The sequence below is a fragment of the Plectropomus leopardus genome, chromosome 13 (assembly GCF_026936395.1).
Source record: "Plectropomus leopardus strain MGB_pleo_1.0 chromosome 13, ASM2693639v1, whole genome shotgun sequence".
NCBI classification, from domain to species: Eukaryota; Metazoa; Chordata; class Actinopteri; order Perciformes; family Serranidae; genus Plectropomus; species Plectropomus leopardus.
Genome location: NC_142188.1, coordinates 34,176,286 through 34,203,439, shown reverse-complemented (window position 1 = coordinate 34,203,439; position 27,154 = coordinate 34,176,286). Strand labels below are relative to the sequence as shown.

Here is a 27,154-nt window from a genome sequence, read left to right as displayed (position 1 = left end):
GAGGACCAGCCCATTCTCATTAAGAAGTCATCAAATACTGCCACTTTGACAGTGCTTTCAGGGAACAATCACAACACCAAAAGCAATCTTTCATATTTGTATGATATGACCCTGGATGGCATCAGCTGAGAACACAACTAGATGAGACCTGTCGTGTCTGCATAGCATGCCACAGAACGGTGTCAAGCTGATACGCTGCCAGTAAAGATATAATATAAGGAGTGCGAGGCTGCTTATAGGGCAGATGTGAGAGGTGGTTGATGGGCCCAACAAACCCCAGACTTTCGTGCAAGAGTCCAGTTTTAGCTTACTGTGTGAATGTGACATTTCTTTTCTACACCTTACCATGTGCCTCCTTCCCCTAATCCTAACCTTCTATGGCAGCATGTGCATTTGTTGACATCCTGGTGTTGGTTGCCATGTGCTTGTGTTGCCTAAACATAACCATGTACTGTGTAATCCAATTATGTGTTTGTGTTGACATCGCGGTTGCAGCATTCTGGAACGTAGGAAGCAGACACAGAAGGATACATAGAGTGAAACATGTAAACATGGAAGTCCTCTGCAAAGTGGCAATATGTGAAGATTTGGGATGAGAACATGCCACAATTGAAACACTGGTCACCAAAAATAGAGTTTCTCTGTTTTGAGCCACCTCACTCTCTTCCTCTCTCACAAACACACAACAACAGGCCAGTCTGTGAAGAGCATGATGTTACACAGTTAAGTTGTGGCATGCAACCTGAATGTTAGTTTGTAGTCCATCAGTAAAATTAAAGAGGAAAAAGAGCCGCTGTTTATGGTTGCTGGCTTTTCCTAATTTTTTTGTCTTCCTTTGCCAGAAGACAGCTTGTCGAATCAATCTGGACATCACCAATGGTAAGTATTATAAATCTGTCCAAATGTTACTCATCCAAGTTACCCCACAAGGTATTTTATATGTTCATAGCACAATCTTGGAGACCTAAGTAAGTCATTAGCCAGCATGCAGAGCTGGAGCAGACCACCCATTATAACAGAGAGGCAACAGAGTAGAGACTTCTGAAAACACACAGGAAAGTTAGCAATATAAAAATTTAAGTTGTTTCCAGACTTCAACCCATACTGCAGTAGCAACTGATGCAGCAAGAGAGGGTCAGGAAGGCATAGCTATAGATAATCAGGAAAGGATAGCCTGTTCTAATCCTAAATCATCAACTACCATCACTTTTGCAGCGCTTTTGGCGAAAGATCCTGACACCAAAAGCTACCGTTAGCATCCACATGATACACCGCTGGACAGCATCACATGAGAATGCCGCTGGACAGAACCGTATCTAGTGTTATGATGCATCAGTGGACGGCTCCTGCCGTGGCAGCATGATATGTGTACGGCCAGCATTAGTTGAGAACACTGGTGGATGGAGACTGTCACGTCCGCATGAAACCTCAGACTTTCATGCGGGAGTCTGGTGTTTGCTTCTGGGGGAGAACCAGAGAGAAGCTAAAGGTGAGGTTAACAGCAAACACAGAGGTAGAAGCAGGGCAGGTCAGAAAAGATATTTCTAGGAAAGAGGCCTCACGTATATTAATCTGTACCTTGTGGAAAGGACTGCATTAGCGAGCAACAAGCATCAGGGTAGTGGATTGGATCCAGAGTGGCTGAATATGCCTCTATTAAAAATTTAGCTGCACAAAAACACTGTAAATTTTAGTATCTGTATAACTGGTGCTATCATGAAGATTTTTTTATTTCTCCCCTATCTGTGTCATTATTTCTTCATATATGTTATATTACTGTGTTATAGGATGTCCTGTTTATATAATTTAAAGGATGAAAAAAAATCAATATTAAAAGTAATTGAGTATTGATAATATTGGTTCTACTTTTTACGGGATGTTTGTTGAATGTGCAGGCACTTCAGGCCTGTACCTTTTGCTGACTTTGTTGTAATTATCTATAGAAGAGATTTCCTACGCCTGGTACAAACTGTATGTGTGAGCAGTGTGTGTGTGTGTGTGTGTGTGTGTGTCGCGGAACCTGTTGGGTTTTTCTCTCTTTCAGCACCCATGCTAACAGGTTAGAGCAGCCTCACTGCCAGCATGAGCAGTGCTGCTCAGGCACGGCACAGCTGCTGCTCAACTGTGGCACATCTAAAGAAACAGAAGCTCACCATTGTTTCCAGCATGACACGTGCAGTTTAAAGTAAAAATAGACATTGAAAATGATCTTTTGATAATCACATTAAAGTTATACAACCTTACAGTTTCAATATCTAGATCGCTTACTAACATTAAGAAATATAAATATTTCTGTTTTATTCAACCTTTAGTGTTTGTTTTTCAAAATAAAAAGCACTCTGATAACACATGGGATTTTTTTATTGTGAAATATTTTGTTGTCTATGTTATTGATAATGCAGTGGCTGCATGGCTCCATGAATGAGTGGAGTATGGGCTTTGAAATGTGGAAATACAATGGATACAGCAGCACACAGCTCTGCAGCAGCTCTGCAGCAACAATACTTTCAGTATATGCCATACGAGTTTGAGCCACAGTAATTCATTGAAGTTGTTGTCACGCGCTACTCACACATGTAGTGTGTTTCAGGCCTTAGATTGAAACATCAGTGTATGTATTGTGATATGTGTTTTGTGCCATATGTTGTGATGTATTGTGGTATATGTGTTTTGCTGTATTTTCCATGTTTATAGTGTATTATGGGCTTCCGATTGGAGGACGACCCACTTTACCCCCACTGCCCCCAGCTCAGCATCACTCCTCAAGAGTCTTGTGGAGAGGCACTGACAAATGTAGTTGAATGTAATCCTTGCCATCACATCACGCTCCCACCACTCCTGGCTCCAACTCCACAACCACACATCCCTCTGTCACACATCCCTCCTTCACCTGGTTGCTTGGGCATGTTGCCTATGGTGGCATCATTCAATTCCTACAGTGCATTTTTTGAATTTGCATCGGAGTCTTGAGTCCTTTTGCAGGGCCAGCTCTACCCAATTTGGTGCCCTAGGCGCCCTAACCCTAACCCGCACCTCCGCACCCAATAACAACACATCACGTGCTCACACATAATTTAGGAACATGTCACTGTTTATTTATTTGTAATGTTAATATATATATTTTTCTAGACAGAAAACACTAAATGAGTGCGCCAGTGGGCATAGAAAATTATTATTTTATTATTATTTTCCCTCGAGGCCAAGGGGGACTGGCGGTGTGGCGGCACCCCTCCAGCAGATGGCGCCCTAGGTGACCGCTTTATTGCCTATGCCAAGAGCTGGCCCTGCCCTTATGGCTGCCAACAAGGTCCGCCCATCCAGTGCAACAGCTTGATCCGGGATGTTAGGGGTTAACCATGTCTCTGTAAAGATGTGTACAGAGCAGTCTGTGATTTCCCGTTCCTGAGTGAGCAAAAATCACATCTAATTCACTTCATTCTCCTGCAACTGGACATTAACCATAAGAAGGTTTGGTAGAGCAACAGCTCTTTGTCTAAGTCGGGTCAGCCTTGCCCTGATACCGACTGTCCTCCCTCTCTTCGTACAGCACTTTCAGTTTCATGTGTCCCCTCTGGTCTGACTGGCTGCTTGGCGTATGCCGTTGGTGGGGATACTCTCGCAGTCTGCTGCATCCAGTCCAAAACCCACACAACTTTTTCCAATGTAGACAAGTGGTTCTCCATTGTAGAAAAGTTGTGCTTCAGCAGAAGGGACCATGGTGTCGAAAAAATAAAAAAATACAGCAAAAAAGTAGCAAGGATTTGAAGAGCTACTGGCTGCTGCACTGCCATCGTCATAGCAACGAGATGATCTAGACGACCATCTAGAGTGACGTAAAAGTCACATTAAATTCTGATATGGGTTGTGTGGCTGTTCACATTTCAGAAAATTAAATCTGTATCTGATTTAGAACCACATACGAAAGTGGCCCAATTCTGATTTGAAGAGATCTGAAGAGGTCAGATTCCATGTGATTTAAGCTGTTCATACTGTCATTTAACAATCACATCTGGGTCACATGGGGGCCAGGGAGATCAGATTCAGGCCACTTGGGCCCGCAGTGTGAACAGTGTCTGTTACTCTTATGCCAGGACACACAAAGTGCAAGATGTGTCAGAGAGGCTCCCCATAACTACCCAATCACAGTACATTACAAAATATCACAGTGTCTGTCACATAACAAAATTGTTATTGTTGAGTATGCGTCATGAAAGTAAAGCGTCTGGCAAGACTTCTTATATCATTCCTGTTGAGCAACACCTATCGTGCTTTGCTCTCCAGCTGACATTTAGGAGTCAGGTAAAGAGTAATCAATTAAATTAAAGGGTACTCTAATTGTCTTTTACAGATTATAACATTGATTATTATTATTTGTCTTTTATCATTAAAAAAAACAGAATTTATAGCCTAATAGAAGATTTGATTACACTGGACATAAATTAGTAATAAAGACATTTCTCTATGTGCTGTATGGCAAAAAGTGATAAACTGATAACAGGAAACTTTGTTTGCCGTTTCTTCTTCAGGTGTTTTATTTTTAAATGATTGTTGCTGAAATTTATCTTGAAATTTAAAGTAAAGAGATAAGAGTAGCTACACTGTTCAAAGGAATAAATGGTCATGTTTTGTATTGATGTTTGCTGAAGATTTATTTGCTCTCCTTTGTTTCCTCAGACACCTCAAACACCATCGAACACTATGAAAATTACAACAAAAATTAAAAACAGTAAAGTTTAAAAAGCATGAATTTTCCACTCACTTTTAGTCTAATGTCCATTGTTAAGCAGTCCCGTTAGTATGACAAAACAAAAAAATAAAACAAAATGACCAACGTGCACCGCCAGTGTCCATGTAAGGCAAAATTAACATTAAACATAAAAATGAAACAAAATAAAGAACAATTGCCATGTGCGCCTCGTGCAGAATATGGTTACTCTGGAGTCTTTCGTTCGTCATCTGCAGCCATGTTGTTAACACCCACAATGCTGCTGACCTTTGACCTCATCAGGACATCACAATTCCCACAATGCTATCAACTACCCTGGGGTAGTATTACTTTGCATTAAGTAAAGACCTTACACAGAGAGCAATATACTTTTAAGAAAATATTTTAAAGTATCTTTGAGACACATTTTTGTTATACTTTTATAAACTCCTTTTAACACCTAATTAGTTACCTTTTTAATTACCCTTTAACGTCTTTGTGAGCTTAAATCATCATGAATTTAAAACTGAAGAATTTACAATACCAAATTGATTAAACTGTCTCTGAGGCAGTTACAATGAGTAATAAAACACAAACCATTACATTTGGACCTAAAAGCTTCCATATGTCAAGTCTGCAGCCCTTTGCAGCTCTGACCTCCAACAGATCAGGTAAATAAAAGCAGCTCTGTGGAGGCTACAGGGACACAGAGATGGAGAGAGGAGAGGGTTAGTAGACAGAGAGCCAATGGGAGAGGGAGGTGGAGGAGTGTGTGTTTGCACTCTGTGTGTATGCCTGCTTGTGTGCCCCATGTGCGTGCAGAGAGAGAGAGAGAGAGAGAGAGAGAGAGAGAGAGAGTAGGGGCCGTCCTATCTACACTGAATCTGTCACGCACAATATTTAGCATGAAGTCAACCCTCCCCCCACCCCAACCCCCACCCCACTATACTCTGTGCTGGGATCAAGCCTCACTACTCCACAGCCTTCATGTCTGACAGCACAGAGGGAAGAAGAAGAAAAAGAAGTAGGAAACTGACTGACGCCTTTTCTGACTTTTGGACGCACCGGGGAACTTTTTGTCCATGTCACCAGCAAAACTGAGGCCAGGACAGCCATCAGCCCGCAGCAAAGCTCTTTGCCTTTTCAACGGATTAATTTAACCAGACCGGGACTCCATGTAAGTGCAAATAGCCGCACTTTTCTCTCTTTCTCTTTGAATCTATTCGTGCGTCTTGAATCCATCCACCGTTTTTTTTTTTTATTTTATTTTTCCGTAAAAGTTGAAACTCTAGCTGACGTAAAGCAAAGGCTTCGTTAACTCTTTTAAGGTTCAATAAGCAGGTTCCATGATATCAACAGCGAAAAACTCTTCGTTTAAGTAGCAAAAATAAGCTCTTTTTATTTCAAGATGGCCTGAAACAAAAAGAAAAAGCAAATTCAGAATTGAAGTAGTTTTCTTTTAGATGTGCTTCCACGGAGCAGATGATTATTGTTAATGAGAGGCAACACGCAGGCAGTGGGACTGATGGAAAAGTGTGTGTTGCATCCTCCATCCACCAAGTGATCACCGTGATTGCAGATGACTCAATGAAAATATTTCAAACTCTTGCGTAAAGGCTCCATGTCATCTGGGGAAATTGTATGATTTAACATTAAGTGTTTAAGTGACTGTCATTTCTGAAGTCATCTTACAGCCCGAAATTCTACGTCTCTCTCTCTGTGTGTGTGTGTGTGTGTGTGTGTGTTTGTGTGTGTGTGTTTGTGTGTGTGTGTGTGTGTGTGTGTGTGTGTGTGTGTGTGTGTGTGCGAGTGAGTGTAAAGCGGAGCGTTCCTCCTGTGGAATTACAGCCCACTGAATGATCATGTTTATAGCTTGGCATGTTTTCTCCAAAATTCTAAGACTTCACAGAGGCGGACGTTGTGAAAATATTTGGGAGGTCAAAAATATTTGGGGATGTGGAGGAAATTGATAGGTGGCAGGTGGTTGCCGGGGCCGCGAGAGACCGCGGACAGAAAAACAAAGCTGTGAACCCCCCACCACACAGACACACACACACACACTCACACACGCACGTGAGCGCGCGCCACAAATGGGCCTACACTTATCCACAACTTCTATCTTCTGCTTATAATATTTGCATCCGTATTACAAAGATTCAAATGCAATTCAACATTTCAGGTTTTTAACTTTTTAATATCTACGAGTAAAACAACAACAACAACAACGACAACAACAATAATAGTACATCAACAACAACAACAATAATAATAACAGATTAAATTAAACTGAGGTCCACTTACTAGCTTTTTCTGGCTCTTTCAGCAGCATCTCACGGTCTTCGTCAGCGGGCGGATATTTGAAAAATAAGTAAGCCTTTATTTCGGCCAGTATGCATTTTAAAAATAGTTCTTTGTTGCACACGGCCCGTTGTTGATCCGAGGCTAACACAGTGTGAAACCTGGAACCTAGTCTGTATTGCTCGTTCAAAATGAATATATTTCCTTAATGAAAATATTATCATTGTAATTAGAAATCCAAAAGGAATCGTTAAATAAATAGTGGAGCTCCCAGCGTCCTAGCAGTAACCCAGAATTTTATTTTATGGCCTATTGTTCAGTATAAAAAGTTACACCTACTAATTCCTATGTTATAGTTTATGCCATAGTTTATTTTACTAAACATTTTATTTTTGTTTTTACGATCGCGCTCTTGATATTCTTTCTTTCTTTCTTTCTTAAAAAAAAGTCAATGACACGGCTTGGTCGCGTTAATCTAGACTATATTTATATAAATCAATTCATTTGAATTTTTGGCGGACAGTGTGCATCGGACCTTGCATTTGATTTTTTTTATTTTCAGTGGAGATTGTTGCGATCTACTTGATCGCACTGAGCCCGTCATGAGCTGCAATAAGCAGAGCAGACTGAGATCTCTGCAGCAGGCCTTCAGTTAGTGGCCTCTTTTGCATCTCTTGCCTTCTCAGGACTTATGGAAATAACATTTGTTTAATCGAAGTTCACGTTTGGCCTCAGGGCAGAATGTAAATATTTCTTTTAGTGGTTATCGACAACCGTGTGCAACACAGGCAAGTCTGAGGGCCCCGCGAGGCCCTGCACGGCCCCCCACGGGCCCGCTGTACATCACAGTGCATCTGCAGAAAGAAATTGAATCACATTAAAATAAGTTTAACATACCTCAAACAGACAGAATGCGCTACTAAAAATATGCATGTATACATATATTAAAAGTCCTCATATTTAATTTCTTTCGTTAATTTTCTTGTAAACTAGGCTATTAACTGCCAAATAATAGTTAATAATAACTTCAGTTTCTCATTCTTATAACAATATCACCTAAATCTTAACGACAATCATCATATCATTTATTCTTGGCTAAAAAGATGAGCTCTGGACTCTTTTCTCTCACTGAATTAAGTCATCGTGTCTCCGTCAGACACCTTGTTATCCTCTCATAGACAGAGTCAAAGCCAGAGCAATATCTTTCCTGCTCCACCGTAATAAATTGTTGATCTAGAGAGGCTGTGTGTTAATCACTGTTGTGGACTTGTGTTGGCTCGCACAGCCAATTATTTCCCGTGTGTGTGCGCACGGAGCCGCTGATTGTGCAGCAGGACTGCCTCGGCCTCTCTCCCTCTATCATATGCAAATGTGTGTTATAGGAGGGCAAAAATTAACATGTACAAACACTGGACTGAAATTCCATCTGCCGCCTCTTCGAGGAGGCCCTTAATAAGTTCTCAGACAGCAAAGTGACACACATCTTAATCAACTCTTAATCCCGGGAATTAATTCTCGACGCGTTTATGAATAATTCCCGGGCTAATGCTTGCAGTCCGTGGAATTGCAGCAGACTGTCGCGCGCACCGCCAGATGGACCCGGGAATCTCCCGAAAAATGAGAGGATTCTGCCCTCTTTTATTATAATCTTTGTAATAATAATAATAATTATTACGCTGCAAAATCTGGCAAGTTGATATTACTTAAAATAATCAACTGATTGCCTCGAAAAAGGAAGGTAAATATAGCTACTAATCTTCATTTATTTTTACATTGGTAAGCTGCGAAGTTGGTGCAACTTAAAAAACACAAGTGAGATGACCTTGTTTTTTTAGCAACTTCAAAAACGTGGGAAGAAGGCAACAAGCCACTAGGGAGGAAATGACCAAGGAATGTGCAATAAATTAAAATAAAGTACAAGGAAATTACCTTAAAATTAGTAAAACATGCAAACAATACACAAAAATTAAAACAAACAAACAAACAAAAGATGAGGAATTAACTTAGGGGGAAAATGCTTAAAAATTATAATAATTAGCCCTATGTAAAATACTTTTGAATATAAAAATAAATAAATTGTAAATATAGTTCTTTAGACATTTTCCCCTAGCTTTTCCAAAAATATATTTTTGAATATAGTAATTTTGTACAATTTGGGGGACATTTCTTGCCAAGTAGCTTATTGCCTTTTTTTCCTGAAAAAAATCAAACCAATCACCAAAGACTGAAATACTTTAAAGACAGGTCATGTCGATCTGTCTTCAACGGATTAACTTGATCATCACAAAGAGGATTTAGCTAATGATTAATTTAAATAATAAGTTTTGTTCTGTTAACATGTTTAAGAAAGTACAAGTGTAATTGACTATTTTGCAGCCATCAGAATGCAGATATATAGCACAGTAAACTTGGTTTACTGAAGTTGCTAAAGATTGATTTAATAAAACTTATCATTTTTAAGTTGCAACAACTTTACAAAATCAAGTAAAAACAACTACATTTTAAGTAAACTTAATAATTATATGTTAAGTAAACATAAATTACGATTAATAGTTATATTCACTAACGTCTTTTAAAGCTATTGGTTTCCGAGAATTCTTAAAGTAAAATGAATTGCTGAGATTTCACAGTGAGATATTTGAATGCAATCGGTGTCAGCGAGTGACTGCTTATGCAAATCTCTGCTGCTCATGCATAGCGAGGCTCATCATGATGTTGCTTTGTGTCCATTAGTGAAAGGAGGCTCCCAGCGTTAAACACATCCAGCAGGGGGTCTTCAGCCTGGAGGCAGTGCAGCAGGTCAGGTGGATGTAGAGGTAGAGATGTCTGCTCCAGGAAATAGCCGGGGCTCTCTGATATCCTCTGTGGTGAGACTATATGAGGAGGAGGGGAACCAGCTTAGGTTGTTTTTTGATTTCACTCAGGAATTAGCTCTGCTGGGGGGACGTCAGCAGAGGCACAGCCAGCAGTGAGGCCCTACAGTGTCCTGGTGATCCATCTGACTGTCAGCTACTGAGCGCCGCGGCCTGCTTGTTAGCTCAGTGATAGCTTGTTGGCCATATTGAGCTCAGAGGAAGGGGGAGATGGGCTCTTGATTTAGGAAATATAATCATGTGGCGCCCCTGATGTGTGTGTGGGAGTGTGTGTGTGTGTGTGGCTGGGTGGGGAACAGGAAGGGGGTGGAGGTGAAGGGTACTAACACCTTGTTCTGGACAAAATGACTGGCTTGCATCACCTGCACACCCCTCACTGCCAAGCCAGCCGCCTCTCTGCACCACACTGACACCAGACCAACCGACCACCCATCACTGTCACGGCACATTAAGCCTCCTCGGGACTGGCTTTATAATTCTGACCAAAATACAGCACCTTGCTGATACTAGACCTGGACTCTGTGCTCACAAAGGGACAGCTGTTGCTGTGTCGGGAGGGACCTGACTGAAGTGTGCCGCTGGGACCTGTTTTTAAGTCTTTGAAACCTGGGTAAATTGGTTTTATTTTTTTCAAAAACATGGAAAGAATGCAATGAGCAGTGAAAGGGAAATGACCCAAAAGTTAGCAGAAATAATTTTTTTGTGTTTTCTTTTTTTAAAGTACGAGAAAATAACCTGAAAATAAATTAAACATCAAGAAGAAAAAGAAAAGAAAAGAAAGAAAAAGTTCAAAATAAAAACATTGCAATGACCTGGAAAAGTGCTTTTAAAAAAGTATTAACATAATTTTAGATATGTAAGTACCATTATTATGAGTAATATAATAGTTTTAATAGTAGAATAGTTTTTTTCCCTCGACATTTTCCCTATCTTTTTTTACTTTTTCAAATAATTTTCTAATTTTACTAATTTCTTGCAGTTTGTAATGTATTTATTATCATGTTGCTCTTGGCCTTTATCCCATGATTTTGAAAGAAATCACACCAATTTGCTCAGAGTTCAAGGTTTAAATACATGTTGAAGGTTATTTGAAAGCAGTACAAGAAAAGTGATGTCGCTCCAGGTTTCAAAAGGTTAAAACACTGTATAATCTGTCAAATGAATTTTACTTTAAAAAATCTAGGAAACCAACTGCCTTGAACAATTTGACTAAATCTTATTATTAGTCTTAAAATATGTTAACTTTATATCTAATTGATAAGTTCATTTAAAATTGAGCTATATTTACTTGAAGTTGTTACAACATGAAAATGACAAGTTTTAGTAACTTTATATCTGTATTCTGCTGGTTGCAACAGGTTCACAAAATTAAGTAAATACAGCAACACTTTAAGTAAACATAACACTAAGATACAAAGTAAACATAAATTAAGATTTACAGTTAAATTTACTTACATTTTTTAAGGCAATCAGTTTCAAATATTATATTAAGTAAGATCAACTTGTCAGATTTGACAGAGAAATGGCTCAACACGCAGCTTATGTAATGCTGGATCAAACAAAAAATACATGTTCTACTTTCATTTGACGGAGGTAATAATAACATATCAGCAGTGTGCATATTGGCCTAATCTCTTGTTGGTTTTTGCTGAACACTGCTGCTGAGTTCAACAAAGGGAAAGCTCAGCTTCAGCTTGTTCAAAAGGAAACAAAACGTTTGACCTTTCTTGAAAGAAGTTGAAAGAATCCTCCAGCAAAGATGACAGTGTGATGGTTGGTTCTGTTTGCCAGATCAGTCATCAGCCTGTAACATCTGACGTGGCAGGTTATGCACATGGTGCTACAGCACGACCGCATGAGGCTCGCTGAAATGTCAGATCAGGGCTGTTTAAAAAAAACCAAAAAACAAACACAAAACCTAAGATCAGCCATTTTCCTTCGACTACACATTAACGTTAATTCAGTTAGTTGGTCACATTGTTTTAAAATCCAAAAACAAACAGATAATTTGCTGTTATTGAGTCTTTCACAAAAGAAAAAAACGGAACATGAACTACAGGAAAAGTGATCGTTTTGACCTACAAATCCATATGAGAGGCTCATTAATCCAAAGCCACAACATAGAGGCACTGTCTCACTGAGCTGATCTGTCTACTGTGGGGCTTGCCTTATCCTCCGTCTCCATATTTTTTTCCCAGAGATGCAGAGAATGGCCTCTGGCCCACACCAGAATAGCGCTTTTCGTGTCTCCTAATCTTTTGTGAAATGCTCCAATAATTCTCAGGGATGCTAACAAAAAACAGATGCAAGTCTTTCTTTAAAGTCTCTGCAAAGTGTTCCTCGTGTCAGCAGTGACAAATCTCAAATGTACATTCGGCAGCATTTTTTCAGGGCTGAGCTGTTGTTGGTGTGGTGTGTCTGATGGAGGAAAACGTTGACTGACCTCTCAGATGTCACAGATATTCAGCCCTAATCAGGTGCTAAACCTTTCATCAGAAGATGCAGGTTGGCTTTATGGCAGCATCCTGTTGTTTTGCTGGAGTGACACACACAATGTGAAGTGACGGTGAGGAAACTAATGACTATATAATATGAATCATATCAAATCATTGTGAAAGCAGGAGAACGTGGACCTCTTTGGGAACAAAATGCATCTGTTTGATAAGTTTCTCTGCTCACTGTAAAAAGAAACTATTTGTTTTCGCTTTAAAAAGCTAAGACAAGTTGGGCTAGTTTTGTAATGATTCAACTTGTCTTCTCATATTCAGTCAACTATGTAGGACAGCATAAATGAAAGGCAACATGGACCAGCTTTTTTTATGTTGAAACAAATAGTTTATTTTTACTGTGTGACTTTGCAAAGGCAGTTTAACAAGACGGTACATTTGGAACAATCCCTGCATGTCTGACTTTCCTTTAAAACTGTATAGGATTGTTGAAAAATGGCACTTTAATGATTTTGGTATCAAATTGATCCCAGTTAAGTTTTATGATCCTCATGTGTCTTTGGTGCGTGAACACAGAGCTTGTGTCCTTCGTGCCTGTTAATTGTGGTTCTTTTAATGACCTGAGGAAGAATTTTTATTCTACAGCTGTACACAAAGAGACGGTGACACATTTTGGACCAAAAGCTTGTATTTAGACATCAGAAGGAAATCAGCTTAAAATATAATAGAAAATATACAACAGAGAGAGTATGTACTCTGTGAAAAGAAAGTATTTGTTTTAACTGAAAAGTTAGTGTCTGTGCTGCCTTACATTTTTAGTTGACTGAATTTGAGAAGACAAGTTGAGATAATTTTGTAATGCTTCAACTTATCTTCTCAAATTCAGTCAACTTAATTTTTTTTAAGGCAGCCCAGAAACTAACCTTTTAAAGTTCACCCTTTGAAACCTAAAACAACTGTCTTGATCTCTTTCAAAAACATTGGAAGACAGTAAAGAATAATTTAAGAAATGAAATTAGCAAGAAATTTGTGAGAAAAAAATACAAGAAACTTAAATGAAAATTAGAATAATAATAACAGAAACACTAAATGTAGAAAATAAATATATAACATAATAATATAATAAATATATAACACCCATAATTATACAGAGTTTTTCCTGACCATTTAAAAAAATATTTTCCAAAGTTGCTCTGTGATTTTTTCCCCATATTTTTAAAATAAAGCAAACCAATGTGCTGAGGGTTTGAAGATTTAAATGTGTGGGAAATGCATCTGAATACACAAGAAAAGGGATGTTGATCCAGATTTCAAAGGGTTAAAACAAATATTTTCTTTTTACAGTATATTTCTCCAGACTGATAACTAAATAAAATGACACTACGTGATGTTGAGAAGGAAGACTGAGCCGTGTCAGCTCTAAAAGTCAATCAGCTGATAGAAAGTGTGTTCTGATGATCAAAGAGCATGGAGGGAAATAATGTCATTTCAACAACTTCACATGGTGACAGCGGTCTGGTTCAAGAGTTCAACCAAGTCATACAATGTGTTGTTGTTGAGGGGGTGGGGGGGCATGCCATGCTCTGCCTTTTGAAATCTTCGATGACATGGATTCATTGTGGTCGAGAGCAGATTTAACACTTTCCTCTAAACCTGTAAACTTTAGGTTTTACTCTGCAGCGTCCTGGAAAATGCAAGGTAAACAGCCTGTTTCATCGCGCTGATTCCTCATGTGGTCTGATGTTTGAGTGTCTTTGATTTGTCTGCTCCTGCCAGTTGATCAGAATGTGACCTCACAGGTACAGGCCTAATCATCAAGTCACATGAGGTCATGATGAGGACATGATGAGGACAGTGGTATTTTTCAGAGCAACACTTTGCATTTTTTATTGAACACATATGAAGTGATAGGCTTATTTCTGACTTGACTTTAAAAGTTTAGTAGTCATAAATTATCCTAAACCTCCTTCAGCTTGAACAGACCCCCCCCTCAACACACACATATTCAAGGTGTTAACTGCTGGCAGATAAATAAACGACCACCTATTTTTGATCTCTATTGAGCAACACTTCTACCTCAGCAGCTAGAATTTGGCTCGGAAATGTCATCATGTATTTGACAGCAATAACTCCATTGCTCTCGCCATGTGGCTCTAAATAGAGTGAGTTCAGGGCAGGTCCTGTTATAGCTGCTTGTGTCAGGCTCATATAAAGGGATCAGGATTACAACCACAACCAGGGGGGAGCGGAAAGATGAGAGAGAAAATAGAAACAGGATGCTCTGCCAGACTCCACAAATTTTCACAAAAAACACACATCCAATGATGTCTATGTAGATTTTAATCAATATTTTCCCCAAATTGGAAGCTGAATCAAAATTGAGTCTTTTTGTCTTGGATCCCTGTTAGAACAAAATAATAAAACAGAATAAACATAAATCATTGTCTGACTGACCCTGAATCCTATATTATGCATCCTGTACTTTGAGTTTCAAGAAAATATAATAGAATAAAATAAAGTAAAATAGACCACATGTCATTATCCACTGAGGGGGTTTCTACTTTTATTGGATATGTATTTAATTCTTACAGCGTCTTCATAATATCAGTATCTGTGTTAAAATACTCCAAAAACAAACAAACAAACAAAAAAAAACCAAACAAAAAACAAAAACACATTAACACCAGCTTAGCAGTTCACACACAATAATGAAACCGGTGGTTAAGGAAAACAAAAGAAATAGAAATGCGATATAAATAACCCATATATTGATAATACAATAACCCTGACATGACTTCACCTGCAGGCAAAACTCGGGGCAAATGCCACATGTCTCTTTTCATAAAAATGGGGCTGTGTTCGATGAGGTATCAGTATTTACATGCTCTCTTCGCTCACCTGGATCATGGCAGACGGGGATCGTAGTGAGGATCTCAAGGTGAAACTGTGCACGTGTGGGAGAACAAACCAGGAATGTGAAAGGTGCGCTGCATGTTGATGACGCTCGGAAATGATCCCAGTTATTTGTAGCCTCCTTTTTAGAAAGATGCTAAGGTCAATAATGTATTCAGAATATCACAGAAACATAATCACACAGTAAAGCCACCGAAAAGTAGTGATTAGTCACGGTTTTCCTGATTATGTTACAGAAATATTAAGCGAGTAAATCACAATGAACTGAAATATTAGAAAACATAACATAATCATATAAAATACGACCGGTGACAGAAGGAGGTTAATATAAGGCTATAGGATGCTGTGAGTCCATCATATAATTATGGTATCGATACAGAATGAACATGACGGCCCGACATGAGCCGCAGCTCCGTGGATAAAGCCGGTGATAAAGGGCGTGCGGCTGCACTCAGCTGTGAGTGTCAGTGTTTGGAGGAAGCCTGACATGTCCCTGTGTGTGTGTGTGTGTGTGTGTGTGTGTGTGTGTGTGTGTGTGCAGAGCCTGGTTATGGATTTTAACCTGCTGACGGAAAGTGAAGCCCGCAGCCCGGCGCTGTCGCTCTCAGACTCCGGGACCCCACAGCACGACCAGGGATGTAAAGGCCAGGACAACAGCGGTCAGTACACACATGTGCATGCATCTGGATTTCTGTCTGCGCTCATTTATCTCTCCCAGTGCACCACTGAATCTAACTCAGACTACCTTGCTGTGTTGTGAACACACGGCATCTCCTGGCCGTCTGTCCGGCTTGCAGGGAGTCCTCCTCAGCTGTTTGTCTTCAGCACGGAGGGATGTTGTAATGCCCGCTGAGGCAAACTGTGTATTGGACCCCCGGATTATGTATGTATTTTATGTATGTACGTTATGTATTTTAGCAACAATAACCAACGACATACACCGGTGAGCAGTAGCCGAGCCTTTATATATATGTATATATATATATATATATATATATATATATATATATACATACAGACACAAAAACAGACAAAGAAAAAATGAAAATAAAACACGGGATATCTAAACAAAATCTCACTCACACTGACGATTTGACACGTGTGTAATGTGTATAAATAGTGAATAAATAGGCTACGAATGATAAATAAATAAATACATTTTAAAACAGGGAATTAAATGAAATTACATACAAAACTGTGGGTGGAGGAGCATGTTCGAGGGAAACATTTCAGTTGATTTTGTATTAAGACGGATATTGGGCTTTATACATTAAAGTTGAAATTGAAAAAGAAAGAAAATGCTCAAAAATAATGGTAATGGGATAATTCCGTGCACGCATAAGACGACAATTAAACATTAAATAATAATAGACTAATAACAACAATAATAACAACAACAACAACAACAACAACAACAATAATAATAACAATAATAAGCCTGCGCGTTTCTGCACAACATCTTTAGTAAATGATGGATGCAAATTGGCTCCAAAGTAAACTAATTATTTGCTGCTCTCTCAGCAGACTTTGCGGTGTGTTCTGTCCTCAGTGTTCCAGATGCTGGATCGTAACGAGCTATCTAAAGACAGTCGCTCCCGCAATCCTCCGACTAGCCTACCGCTCATTTTACGTCAAGTAAAGTTTAATGAGAGTGAAAAAATAAAAGAAGTTATAAGCAGCGCAGTATGCAGCTTGTAAACGGCTCTGAAAGGAATTCATCCATCAGTCTGCAGAGACTCTGATTCTGCAGTCACAGCCTGTTTAAATGTGACGCAGTTGATGAGCTGCAGCCTAATAACACACACTCATTTGTCTGTGAATAATAAGATACATTGTAAAAGAAGGAAATCATTTCCCCCTGAGAGCTGCAGGCACAGAGCAGCGGTATGATTGCATTCAGCACACTCTCAAATCCAGAATTCCTCATGTTTGAACCATCAGAGCAAAGTATGATCAGTGGCTGACTGTCTAACCAGGAAGACTGAGAGACAGACACACTCACTCTGTGTCTGGAAATCATCGTGACTTTAACTAAAGTCCACTTACTGGCTTTTCTTTGGCCCTATTGACCGCATCTCAAGGCCTTCATGAATGCTTTTTGCTTTGTTGTAATAGGTGGTTCAGTTTTCGTTAGGTCAGGTGATAACGGCATGTGTATCATGTAATCACGGAAATGCTGAGTGTTGATTGGTGGAATGTTAGTTATAGTAAAGGCCTGCCTGAGGAGACTATCAGTGACTTCTTTTAAATCACCTCTGAAAAGCCATTTTTACAGACCTGCTTTTATGTAATGTCGTCTGTTTTATTTCTTCTGTTTTAATTGGTCTTCTCATTTATCTTTTGGTTTATTCTTTTATTCTTTCTTGATTGTATTTATTTCTATTATTAGTACTATAACTGTGTGTACTGCTTATATCCTTTGAATTGTATTTACTCTTATTGGTATGGGCTGTTGTGGTTATTTTTGTTCAGTAACTGTTTCTCTCTTCTGTCTGACCTCAGTTAAGCATTATGGTTTGGCTCTAGTTATGTTTCCTCTACAAGAATCCCTTCTTACTTTGCTTTGCCTTGTTTGTCAAAGAACTTTATAAATTCTGTTTTTGAAGCTTCTATATAAATATTATTATTATTATTATTACTACTATTGTTATCATTGTTGTCTTTGTTGTTATTATAGTTGACTTCCTGTGTGCAGTAAGCTTTACTCTCAGCTTCCATAAACGGACACTTAAGCTGCTTCCAGCTTTGCTTGTTCTATAATCACCTGGATTAATTCTTTTCTGAGCTCTAACTTCTCGGTGTAGTGCAGATCGTCACCCATCCCTCTAATGTTTGTGTGTGTGTATGTGTGTGTGTGTATGTGTTTATGTTTGTTTATGTATGTGTAACCTAACCTAAATGCTAAACTGTGTGTTGTTAGAAACCCAGTCCCAACACACTGTCAAACACAAACTATTTTGGACAGAAACGGAGTGTAAAATGCTGCGGTGTGTCTCCTGCTGCAGGCTTATTAAAGACGACTCATGAGCTCATTTAACCCTGTAAGAATTTAGTCCAAGTTAAACTCATTTGCTGTCTGTAAACACTGTCTTTCATTGGAGTTGATTCTGTTTTATGGGGCCTAAGTGTCAAATTGATGGAATGAAAAAAGGCTAAGATGGTGTGTGTTAGCACACAGAAACAGACAGTGACAGATACAGTGGCTCAGTTCTATTTCTTTTGCTTTGACCAAAGGAATTAAAAATCTGGCGATGATGTAAATTTATTTAAATTATGTAATTATTATTTTCTTTGCTTCAGTGTATACCCTAATCTAATTTATGCATTGTATTACTTCAATCTATATTCCCACAATAAAAGCCTCAAATATTGTTCAATTATTCAACGCAACATAGACATAATTTAAATAAAGAAATGTTCCTTTTTTTGCAAAAAAAAGAATAAAAATGATGATGTAGAAATCGAATAACGTGATTAACCCTTTGAAACCTGAGCAAATTGGCTTGATTTCTGTTAAAAGCATTTCAAGAGGGCAATGAAGAAAAAATAAAAACAAACAAATAAAAAAATTGGCCTGAGATAAATGCTCAAAAATGAAATAATCCTGCAACAGAATTTTTTAAAATACAAAATTATGATAATTATAAGTATAGTTTTCTGGAATTTTTTCCATAGATTTTTAAAAATACATTTCTTAATTTACTGATTCCTTGCAGTTTGTGGAACATTTTTTTGCCAAGTTGCTTATTGGCTTTTTGCCATGTTTTTGAAAAAAAGAAAATTAAACCAATTTGCTCAGGGTTAAAATATTTGTGAAAGGCGCCTGAGTACCCTCCAAAAGTGATGTCAATCCAGGCTTCGAAGGGTTAAATTGTAATTATAAATCTACACATGCTGAGTATTTTCAGCTAATTTTAGTATGTTGAAGCTCATTATGTTTAAACTTGATTACTTTTAGTCCAACAAAATAAAGAATAATAAAATGGTTCAACATTTCTCCCCCAAAATCTAATGCTGGCAGCGTTAGAAATATTGTGCAAATTTAAATGTATTTGTAGAGTTACACAGACCTTTATTTTGACAATGAATCAAAATGACTCATGACTATATGAGTAGATTTCTCTTGTATTTTTTCCTCTGAAATGAGCGGAACAATATTGAGGGAACACGAGTCCTGAATTATCCAGGATGGATTTATTGTAAAGATTAGCATCAGAAATATTGTTCTTGCAGTTCATTGTTGGCTTTTGTGCTCTTTTCTAATGAACAAAAATACAACCCTAAATGTAGACTGGGTTATAGTGAAGTAAACATTGCTGCCACGCCTTATCACACAGCGCTGCCGCCCATGCCACAGGCATGGACAAGTGTGTCTCACACCCATGTGTGAATGTGTGTCTCTTTCTGAGGAGCGTTCCCTGTGAATAAAAGGTGCATCTCATATAAAAACTGACTTTGATTTCCCCCCCTGAGAGTGAGATTGGCATACTGTTTTTTAAAAGCTCTGACTTGAAACATATGTGTGTGATAGTCATGACAGCTTTTCCTTTCTGTGAATATTCTGGGAATTTGGCTGTTTTTGCACATGTAGAGAAGTGATTTCGTTAAAAGCCTGTCGGCGTTGTTTTCCAGATAAAGCTCAATGAGAAGCTGACCTGGAACGGCTCTGTCATGTCGGCACATTATTAGTCAGATTGCACCTATTGTTAGTCAGCATGCTGCTCTAAAAAGGGCTGCCCTTTCCTTAGATTGTGTTATAGACTTTGGCCTTAAGTGACAGCTTACCCAGTGTCAGTTTACTGCCAGATAACAGCCTCGGCCTGGCCCTTATTGGTTTTGCCGGCGGCCCTGTGGAGCCTCTTTTTAAACCCCGCTGATCATTTCAAACTGCTCCGAGAGCTAAGCCCTCGCCAAACAGAGCCCAACTTGCCCCAGTCACAAAAGCCTGATCCGCAGGATTAGCTGGCCAACTAATTTCACTTCTTTCTGTGAGGTCCTCAAATTGCGGGAGTCAGAACTGGCAGAGAAAAGCCCTGGCAGACATAACATGGATGTGTGGTCCTTTAAACTCACTGTGCTGGGGGCCAAATGCAATCACTCACTGCTCCTGCACATCTCTGAACCTAATGCAGTGTTTGAAATCATTCTCTCTCGGCAGTGTCACACCCATGCTTGTTTTTTCCCAGCCTGTGGGATGGAGGGATTTCACATGATGTTTGATCTGACCAGAATATCCAGTCACTCGCAGCGGGGCTGGCATCGTGCTGATGCAGTCCAGGGTGAAAGGTGTCAGAGTAATGTACTGATACACAGTGTGGAAGCTCAGTCCTGCTTCTCTATGCACAATTCAGCCAGTTAGACTGTAATGTTGTGCAGATGAACTCCGCTGTCAGCTGTTTCTTGGCTTAGTTTAAGCAATTCTCTGAGTGTGTGTATTTGCTATTTGCTATTTGCTATTGCAATTCATTAAATGCTTTCAATCTTTCAGTATCTTAATTATTCTCCAACTGATATGTAACTGTAATTTCTTAGATCCTTTGCTAGATCTTTAAAATTTGGAAGTAACTAAAAGGACAGTGGACACAATTTTAGAACATGCTGTGATGTGGTTATTCACTCCAGTTCATTTGAAAGCCAGGTGAATACAGTTTCCACTTCAAAGGGAATATCCATTATTGTTAATTATTATATATTTGGTTTAATAATATTACCTTGCCTGCAGTAAAAGAGAAACCACGGTATGTTGACGATATAGGTGTTTACCTGTGGTGTAACCTATTTAGCATTAAGGGGGCTCCAATGGCTCTCAAATTGCACAAATTGAAATTGCGAATATATAATGGAACGATGTAAAAAAACCCTCCCATTTATTGCAAAAATGTTTTTACGCTCGCATGAGATGGTATTTCAGGTCATTCAAAAAAGCCATATTTTGTAAAACTGCAATGGAAACACTTTTTTGGTTTTTCTAGGTCACATGATGCTATGGCCATGTGCTTTCTCAGTAGGAACTGGCTCCCTCATGATGCAGCAGCAGCTACAAGAGGTGTTATTGCATCACATAACTCTTCAAAAGTTTAATGGATCATCTGGAAGTTTTGAATCTACAATTCCTCTGTAACATCAATTCCTACTGATGTTACTGCAAAGATGCTACAAATTTTAAAACGTGGATGCTTCACACACATTTTCAACCCAACAGCACAGAAGATCTACACAACCAACACAGTTTCAAAATTAGTGTCACCAATTAGTGTTTGACTAAGTGTCTCCCCTTCTGTTCCTGACTTAAAGATGTTGAGTAATGGTTTTGGCAGAACATTATGATGTCACAGTAAATTTGACCTTGTGGATATAAAATGTTATCAAGTCATAATTTTATTCTATAGACATTTGAGTAAAATTTTCTCAGGATTTCTGTATGAATTTTGAGCTATGGCATAAAAACATGTTTTGGACAGACAGATGGACAGACAGATGGATAGACTGATTTATGGATGGACAACCCAAAAACATAATGCCTCTGGCCCCAGCTGTTGGTGGTGGAAACTCGAGATGAGCGTTCATCTTTGCACATTTTTTTCAGGAATGCTCAAGTTAGTAATCATAATCTGATACAATTATTGAAAACTTTTTTCAGAATATGTAGGAATATGCTTAGGATTTTGGACATAAAAAGAAAACTGAGATTTTGAGTTAACGCATGGACATCATACCACAGTGGATATGATGTGTTCAGCTGAAAGCTGGTTCTGGGGGAAAAGCATCTGTCACGTTAAATGTGAATGTTATCAATGGGTTTAAAGGTGGCACAGTGACACAGAGGTATTTAAGATGATGACATGTTTCCTAAAAAGGTGTATATTTTGTTTGATGATAATCAAGTTGGTGCACAGAGGAGGAAAATGTGCATTTGCCTCAAGCCCTTTAGTAAGCTCTGCACCTGTTGTTCCTGCAGAGGAGAGGGTGACTACAGAAGGTGGATTGTGTTGCTCTTGATAAAGCTGTGGACAGGCATATAGCATCAAGACATGTTACAAGTTTATCAGGATTTCTTATTCAAGACCGTGATAACAATAATAGGGCCATCTGATGTGAAGATAAAGCTGGACATTTTGGATGGGGGTGCTGTGTGGCTGCAAGTCACTTTTGATTCAGCAGTCTTTAAACTCTCTTGACTTCTGCTATCTAGCCAGGACAAAAACCAGTGATCTTCTAATATTCAAATATTCAAATATTCAAATATATTGTATTTTTTTGTTGTTTTATTTTACCCTCCACCATAAATTAGTTGTTTGATTTTATCCCTGATCTTGATCCTGATCCCATGATGTTTGCAACATAAAAGCTGAAAAAAAAAGCCTGCTGGTTAGTTCATGAAAACAGTTTATTTTGGCCAAATTTTAAATGAGATGTAGAAAAAGTGTTTTTGATGACAGGTCACTTTTTTAAGCTCAGATTTGGTGGTTTTTCTGACAGTAGCGTTTGCTGGTGGTATGGATGGTAAAATACAACATACAACCAATAAAAGTTGTATGACCCTCCCCTTAAGCAACATAAAACACAAGTCCCCCTGCTTTAAAAGATATTTATATGTTATTAAGTTACATATAGTAACATTAATGAAGTGCTGTCCTGTTGACTGCTACATGCCCTCGACAGCCAGTTTGGGAGGAGTGACCATGAAACTATGGATCTCTAAAACCACTAAAACCATCCGGAAACATGGACAATTATAAAGCAGCATATATATGTATGTGTATATATACACACACACACACACACACACACACACACACATATATATTTACTTACTAGGAGCTGCAGTTTTTGGGACTTCCACACTGACTTTGTTTTTCAGGGCTGAAGGTTGCAGCTTGGCATCAAACTGCCTCAGGACTCCGTTTCACTGAGTGGCAGTCAGTGTTAATTTCATTTTAAAGGTCCAGTGTGTAGGATTTAGTGGCCTATCGTGGTGAGGTCGTAGAAATTAAACTAACCCGTGTCCCAGGCACAAAGGAGAACTATGGTGGCCAATGTGAAAACACAATAATGCAAAATATCAGTAGGCGCTATCTGGAGTCAGAGTGTTTGATTTGTCTGCTCTGGGGCTACTGTAAAAACAAAATGGCGGACTCCATAGAGGATCCACTCTGTATATTGGTGACTCATTCCAAGGTAACAAAACACAGGCAGGCAGGCAGTCTGGAGACGAGGACAGGCTGAGTGAGCAGGACCAGAGGTTTCTTGCAGAAGATGATTGGCATGGAGGGTTGTGGTAGCAGTTGCATGGTCGGCTGGCAGTGAGTCGCAGGAGAACTGAGCGAACACATGAAGAAGCAAAAACATGAGGTCAAAAACACGAGTGATCAAAAATATTTAGGAGGGTCTAGAGTCACCGGTAGAGACGGAACAATCTGGCATCAAAGCGGTGGAGAGTCCAGAGTTATATGCAGCAGGTGATGAGACGATTAGAAGCAGGTGCGTCTCAGCCGCTGACCAGGTTGATGCCCACCAGTGCGCGCTCACACACACACACACACACACACACACACACACACACACACACACACACACACACACACGACACACAGGGAAGGATCAAGTGAGGGAAAAGGAGGGGGGAGAGCAAGAAGGGAGAAAACAGGGAAAAAAGCACAACTATATGCGGCTGCAACGGCAGCCATTGTAACAGCTTCATTTTCAATTTCTGCAAATAAATGCCCCTAAATCCCACACACTGGACCTTTAATACGATATGCATCACTTAAGCACATTACACAGTAAAATAACTCCTGCTTTATTTCCTAATCTTGAGTAGGGGCCCTGAGTTAAAATCATCTTTTAGTGCCTTTTTGTAAGTCTGTATATACTGTGCATACCTGCTCATACTAATCAATAGATTTGTGCTTGAAGTTACACACAGATATGTGTGGTCAACAGGCATCCACAGCTGCTTTTCTTCCCCGAGGGTGTAGTACAACATGACAGTGTGTCAGCCTGTAGTTACGTTTTTCCTCCTTTGTTTAATAATGACTCTCACCTTAAACCCAATGACACAGAAATATCACACGATTGTTCTACAATCTTTAAGTACAGTTATCTTGAAATGACCCACTGATGCATTATTTTGTTCTCATCGATGTATCTTGTTGTTCTGCATTCTCTCATCTGTCTTCCTGCGCAGCTGCACCTCCCAGTGTCCTTATCAAATCCTTAGTCTTTCTCTGTGTGTGTGTGTGTGTGTGTGTGTGTGTGTGTGTGTGTGCGTAGACACAGAGAAATCCCACCAGAACCAGCTGGATGAGTCCAGTGCTGAGGATGGCTCTCTGAAGAAGAAGCAGCGACGGCAGAGGACTCACTTCACCAGCCAGCAGCTCCAGGAGCTGGAGGCCACCTTCCAAAGAAACCGCTACCCTGACATGAGCACCAGAGAGGAAATCGCAGTGTGGACCAACCTCACTGAGGCACGGGTCAGGGTATGTACACACTCTCTGCCACGGTCCCTCTGGAGCCCACAACCCTGATCACATTAAAATTTCTATTTCAGTGATGAGCTCCTCCTCTCTGGTTGAAGGTTTGCTAATCAGTGCAGCACACTGTTGCATCTGCTTCATTCAGAGGTCTTACTGTTGTGTTTAGGGCTTGTTTCCCTAAAGTCTTGGCCCTGAAGTGGACAAAAAAAACGTGTAGATGCTTCAACTCGTTGAAATCTGGGTCAGCATCACTTTTCTTGAGGTGCATTCAGATGCATTTCACAAGCATTTAAATATTCAAACCCTGAGCAAAGTGGTTTGCTTTCTTTTGAAAACATGGGAAAAAAACTGTAAATTTCAGAAAATTATTAGATTTGGAAAATTATTTTTTATAAAGCTAGGTGAACAAGTTAAGAAAAACTACATATATAATTAGCATTATTGTATATTTCCAAATATTTTACAGGATCATTGTCATTTTTAAGCACGTTTTCTCAGGCCACTCTCTTGTTTGTTTATTTTCTACCTGATGTGTTTTTTGTTTCTTCTAATTGTCAGGTAATTTTCTTGTACTTGTTTTTTTTTTACAGATTTTTTGCTAATTTTGGGGTCATTTCGTCTTAAATTACTCTTTTTCCAATGTTTTTGAAAGAAATCAAGCCAGTTTGCTCACTTTCAAAGGGTTTAAGATAGTAAGGATTTTACATTTTTGTCAAACAGATTCAATCTGTCGATAACCAAAACTTTAAGCAATTTTATTTTAAATCTTGAAATCTGTCTATTGCCTCACAAGCCTATGAATAAATATAACATTGAATGAGTATATATAAAGGTCACAGTCTGCCCACAGAGAGCAGTGGAATCACTGTTGTTCACACTTCACAAGAGTTCAAAGTTCAGCTCACTCAGCTTTAAATGAACCAGTTTCATGTTCTTAGTTCACAATATTGACCAAAGTTTTCAGTCCCCAAAAATCAATGAGGTTACATCTATTTCTTCTATGTTTAATATGAGCTGTTGGAAATGTTCTTTTTAGAACCTCCTCCTACCATCCATCCCCAGCCTCCATCACTGCCTCAGTCCACTTCCCAAACTACATGAATTACTAAACTACAGAATCACAGACAGAGATTACTTTTAAAAGCCAAGAAAAAACAATGTAAGAATGTGTTTTACCACTTAAACAATGTGTCTTATTATGCAGAGAGTACAAATATGTGAGCTGCTGTAGATGCTGTGGAAATTTGATGTAGTCTGTATGGACCGGATTATACAGCAGTTAAAAAAAAGTTAATATGCTTTCAAACAAGCTGGCACAGGTTCCACCACTGGCTTCATTACAGCCACTATAAGTAAAAGATGTGTTATGATTTCAGCATTTGATTTAGAGACAGCAGCTCTGGAAAAAAACAGGCCTTTGCAGCTGTGGTCTAAACCTTTGAAAAATGATTTCATGTGATCACATTCACCCTCAGACTGGTTGGATGCTTCAGTTTGACATGCTGTTTTAAATTCATGCCTAATGTGACTAAAGTTTGAACTTGTTTTTTCAGACAAATTGTATTTAATTTTTTTCTGATGGAATCTGTACTGATTTGCTTATAAAAGTCCCTCCAATTACTGGTCCCAGCAGTCCCAGTAGGTGTGCAGTCTGATGTGCCGTTAGCACTGGCCATGCGGGTGTTGTGTTGTGTCAGTATGCTGCCTGCTGTGAAGCTATAACCATTAATGGGCACCATAGTGAACTCTGTTCACATGCAGTTTTGTTAGTTACTGTTCAGTTAGCTATTCACCAAAACTATGAGCACCTTCAATGAATGCTCTCTTTTAGTGTATTCATGCACACTGCAACACTGAGTGCAACTGTCACATATATTCCAGTGACCATCTGCTTACTTTCTAGTTTTATTATACTTTTGATTTTCCATTATTATTGCCAAAGCCAGCCTCAGTCAAATTATAAAAATCAGTTTCCAGAGATGTTACTCCAGGGAGGAAATATAAAGAGTGGTACTTAAATGGTTAGAAAGTACAAGAAAAGAAGCCTTTCATGCACTCAATACGATGTTTTATTTGCTCCAAAGCCTGAGCTGACACACTAAAGCTAAATGTCAGAGGTGCAGCAGAGTGAGTCCACACCCAGTGTGGTTTGGTCATTGTGGCTATATGGAGCAGGAGGACACACATTCTGATGGATGACAATACAATCGCTGGCCTGCCTTAGTAATGGATCAAATTAATGTTGGCTGGATGAAAGGTCACATAGCACACACTCTTGGTTGTTATTTTGAAAGGACAACAGACTACACACGGTCTCGTCCCTAATGTCTCTCTGTGGCCTTTCTAACCCCGACATGCAGGCAGATTCCTGCATGCCCAAAATACTTCACCTGTCAGCTTGATTCATGTGATTTGTCACAGAGCTGCTGTTAATCATCAAAC

The 27,154-nt window shown here is 39.1% G+C and overlaps 1 protein-coding gene across 1 annotated transcript in view; it reads left to right on the top strand.

The window, feature by feature from the left end:
• Positions 1 to 5,671: 5,671 nt before the first annotated feature.
• The window catches only part of pitx3 (paired-like homeodomain 3), a 31,310-nt gene continuing 9,827 nt past the window's right edge, over positions 5,672 to 27,154 (top strand). Inside the window, exons 1-3 of the mRNA XM_042502353.2 lie at positions 5,672 to 5,882; positions 15,778 to 15,895; positions 24,510 to 24,715. Coding sequence (XP_042358287.1) covers positions 15,787 to 15,895; positions 24,510 to 24,715 — 315 coding nt within the window. The 5' untranslated portion in view covers positions 5,672 to 5,882; positions 15,778 to 15,786. The remainder of the gene's footprint in view (positions 5,883 to 15,777; positions 15,896 to 24,509; positions 24,716 to 27,154) is intronic.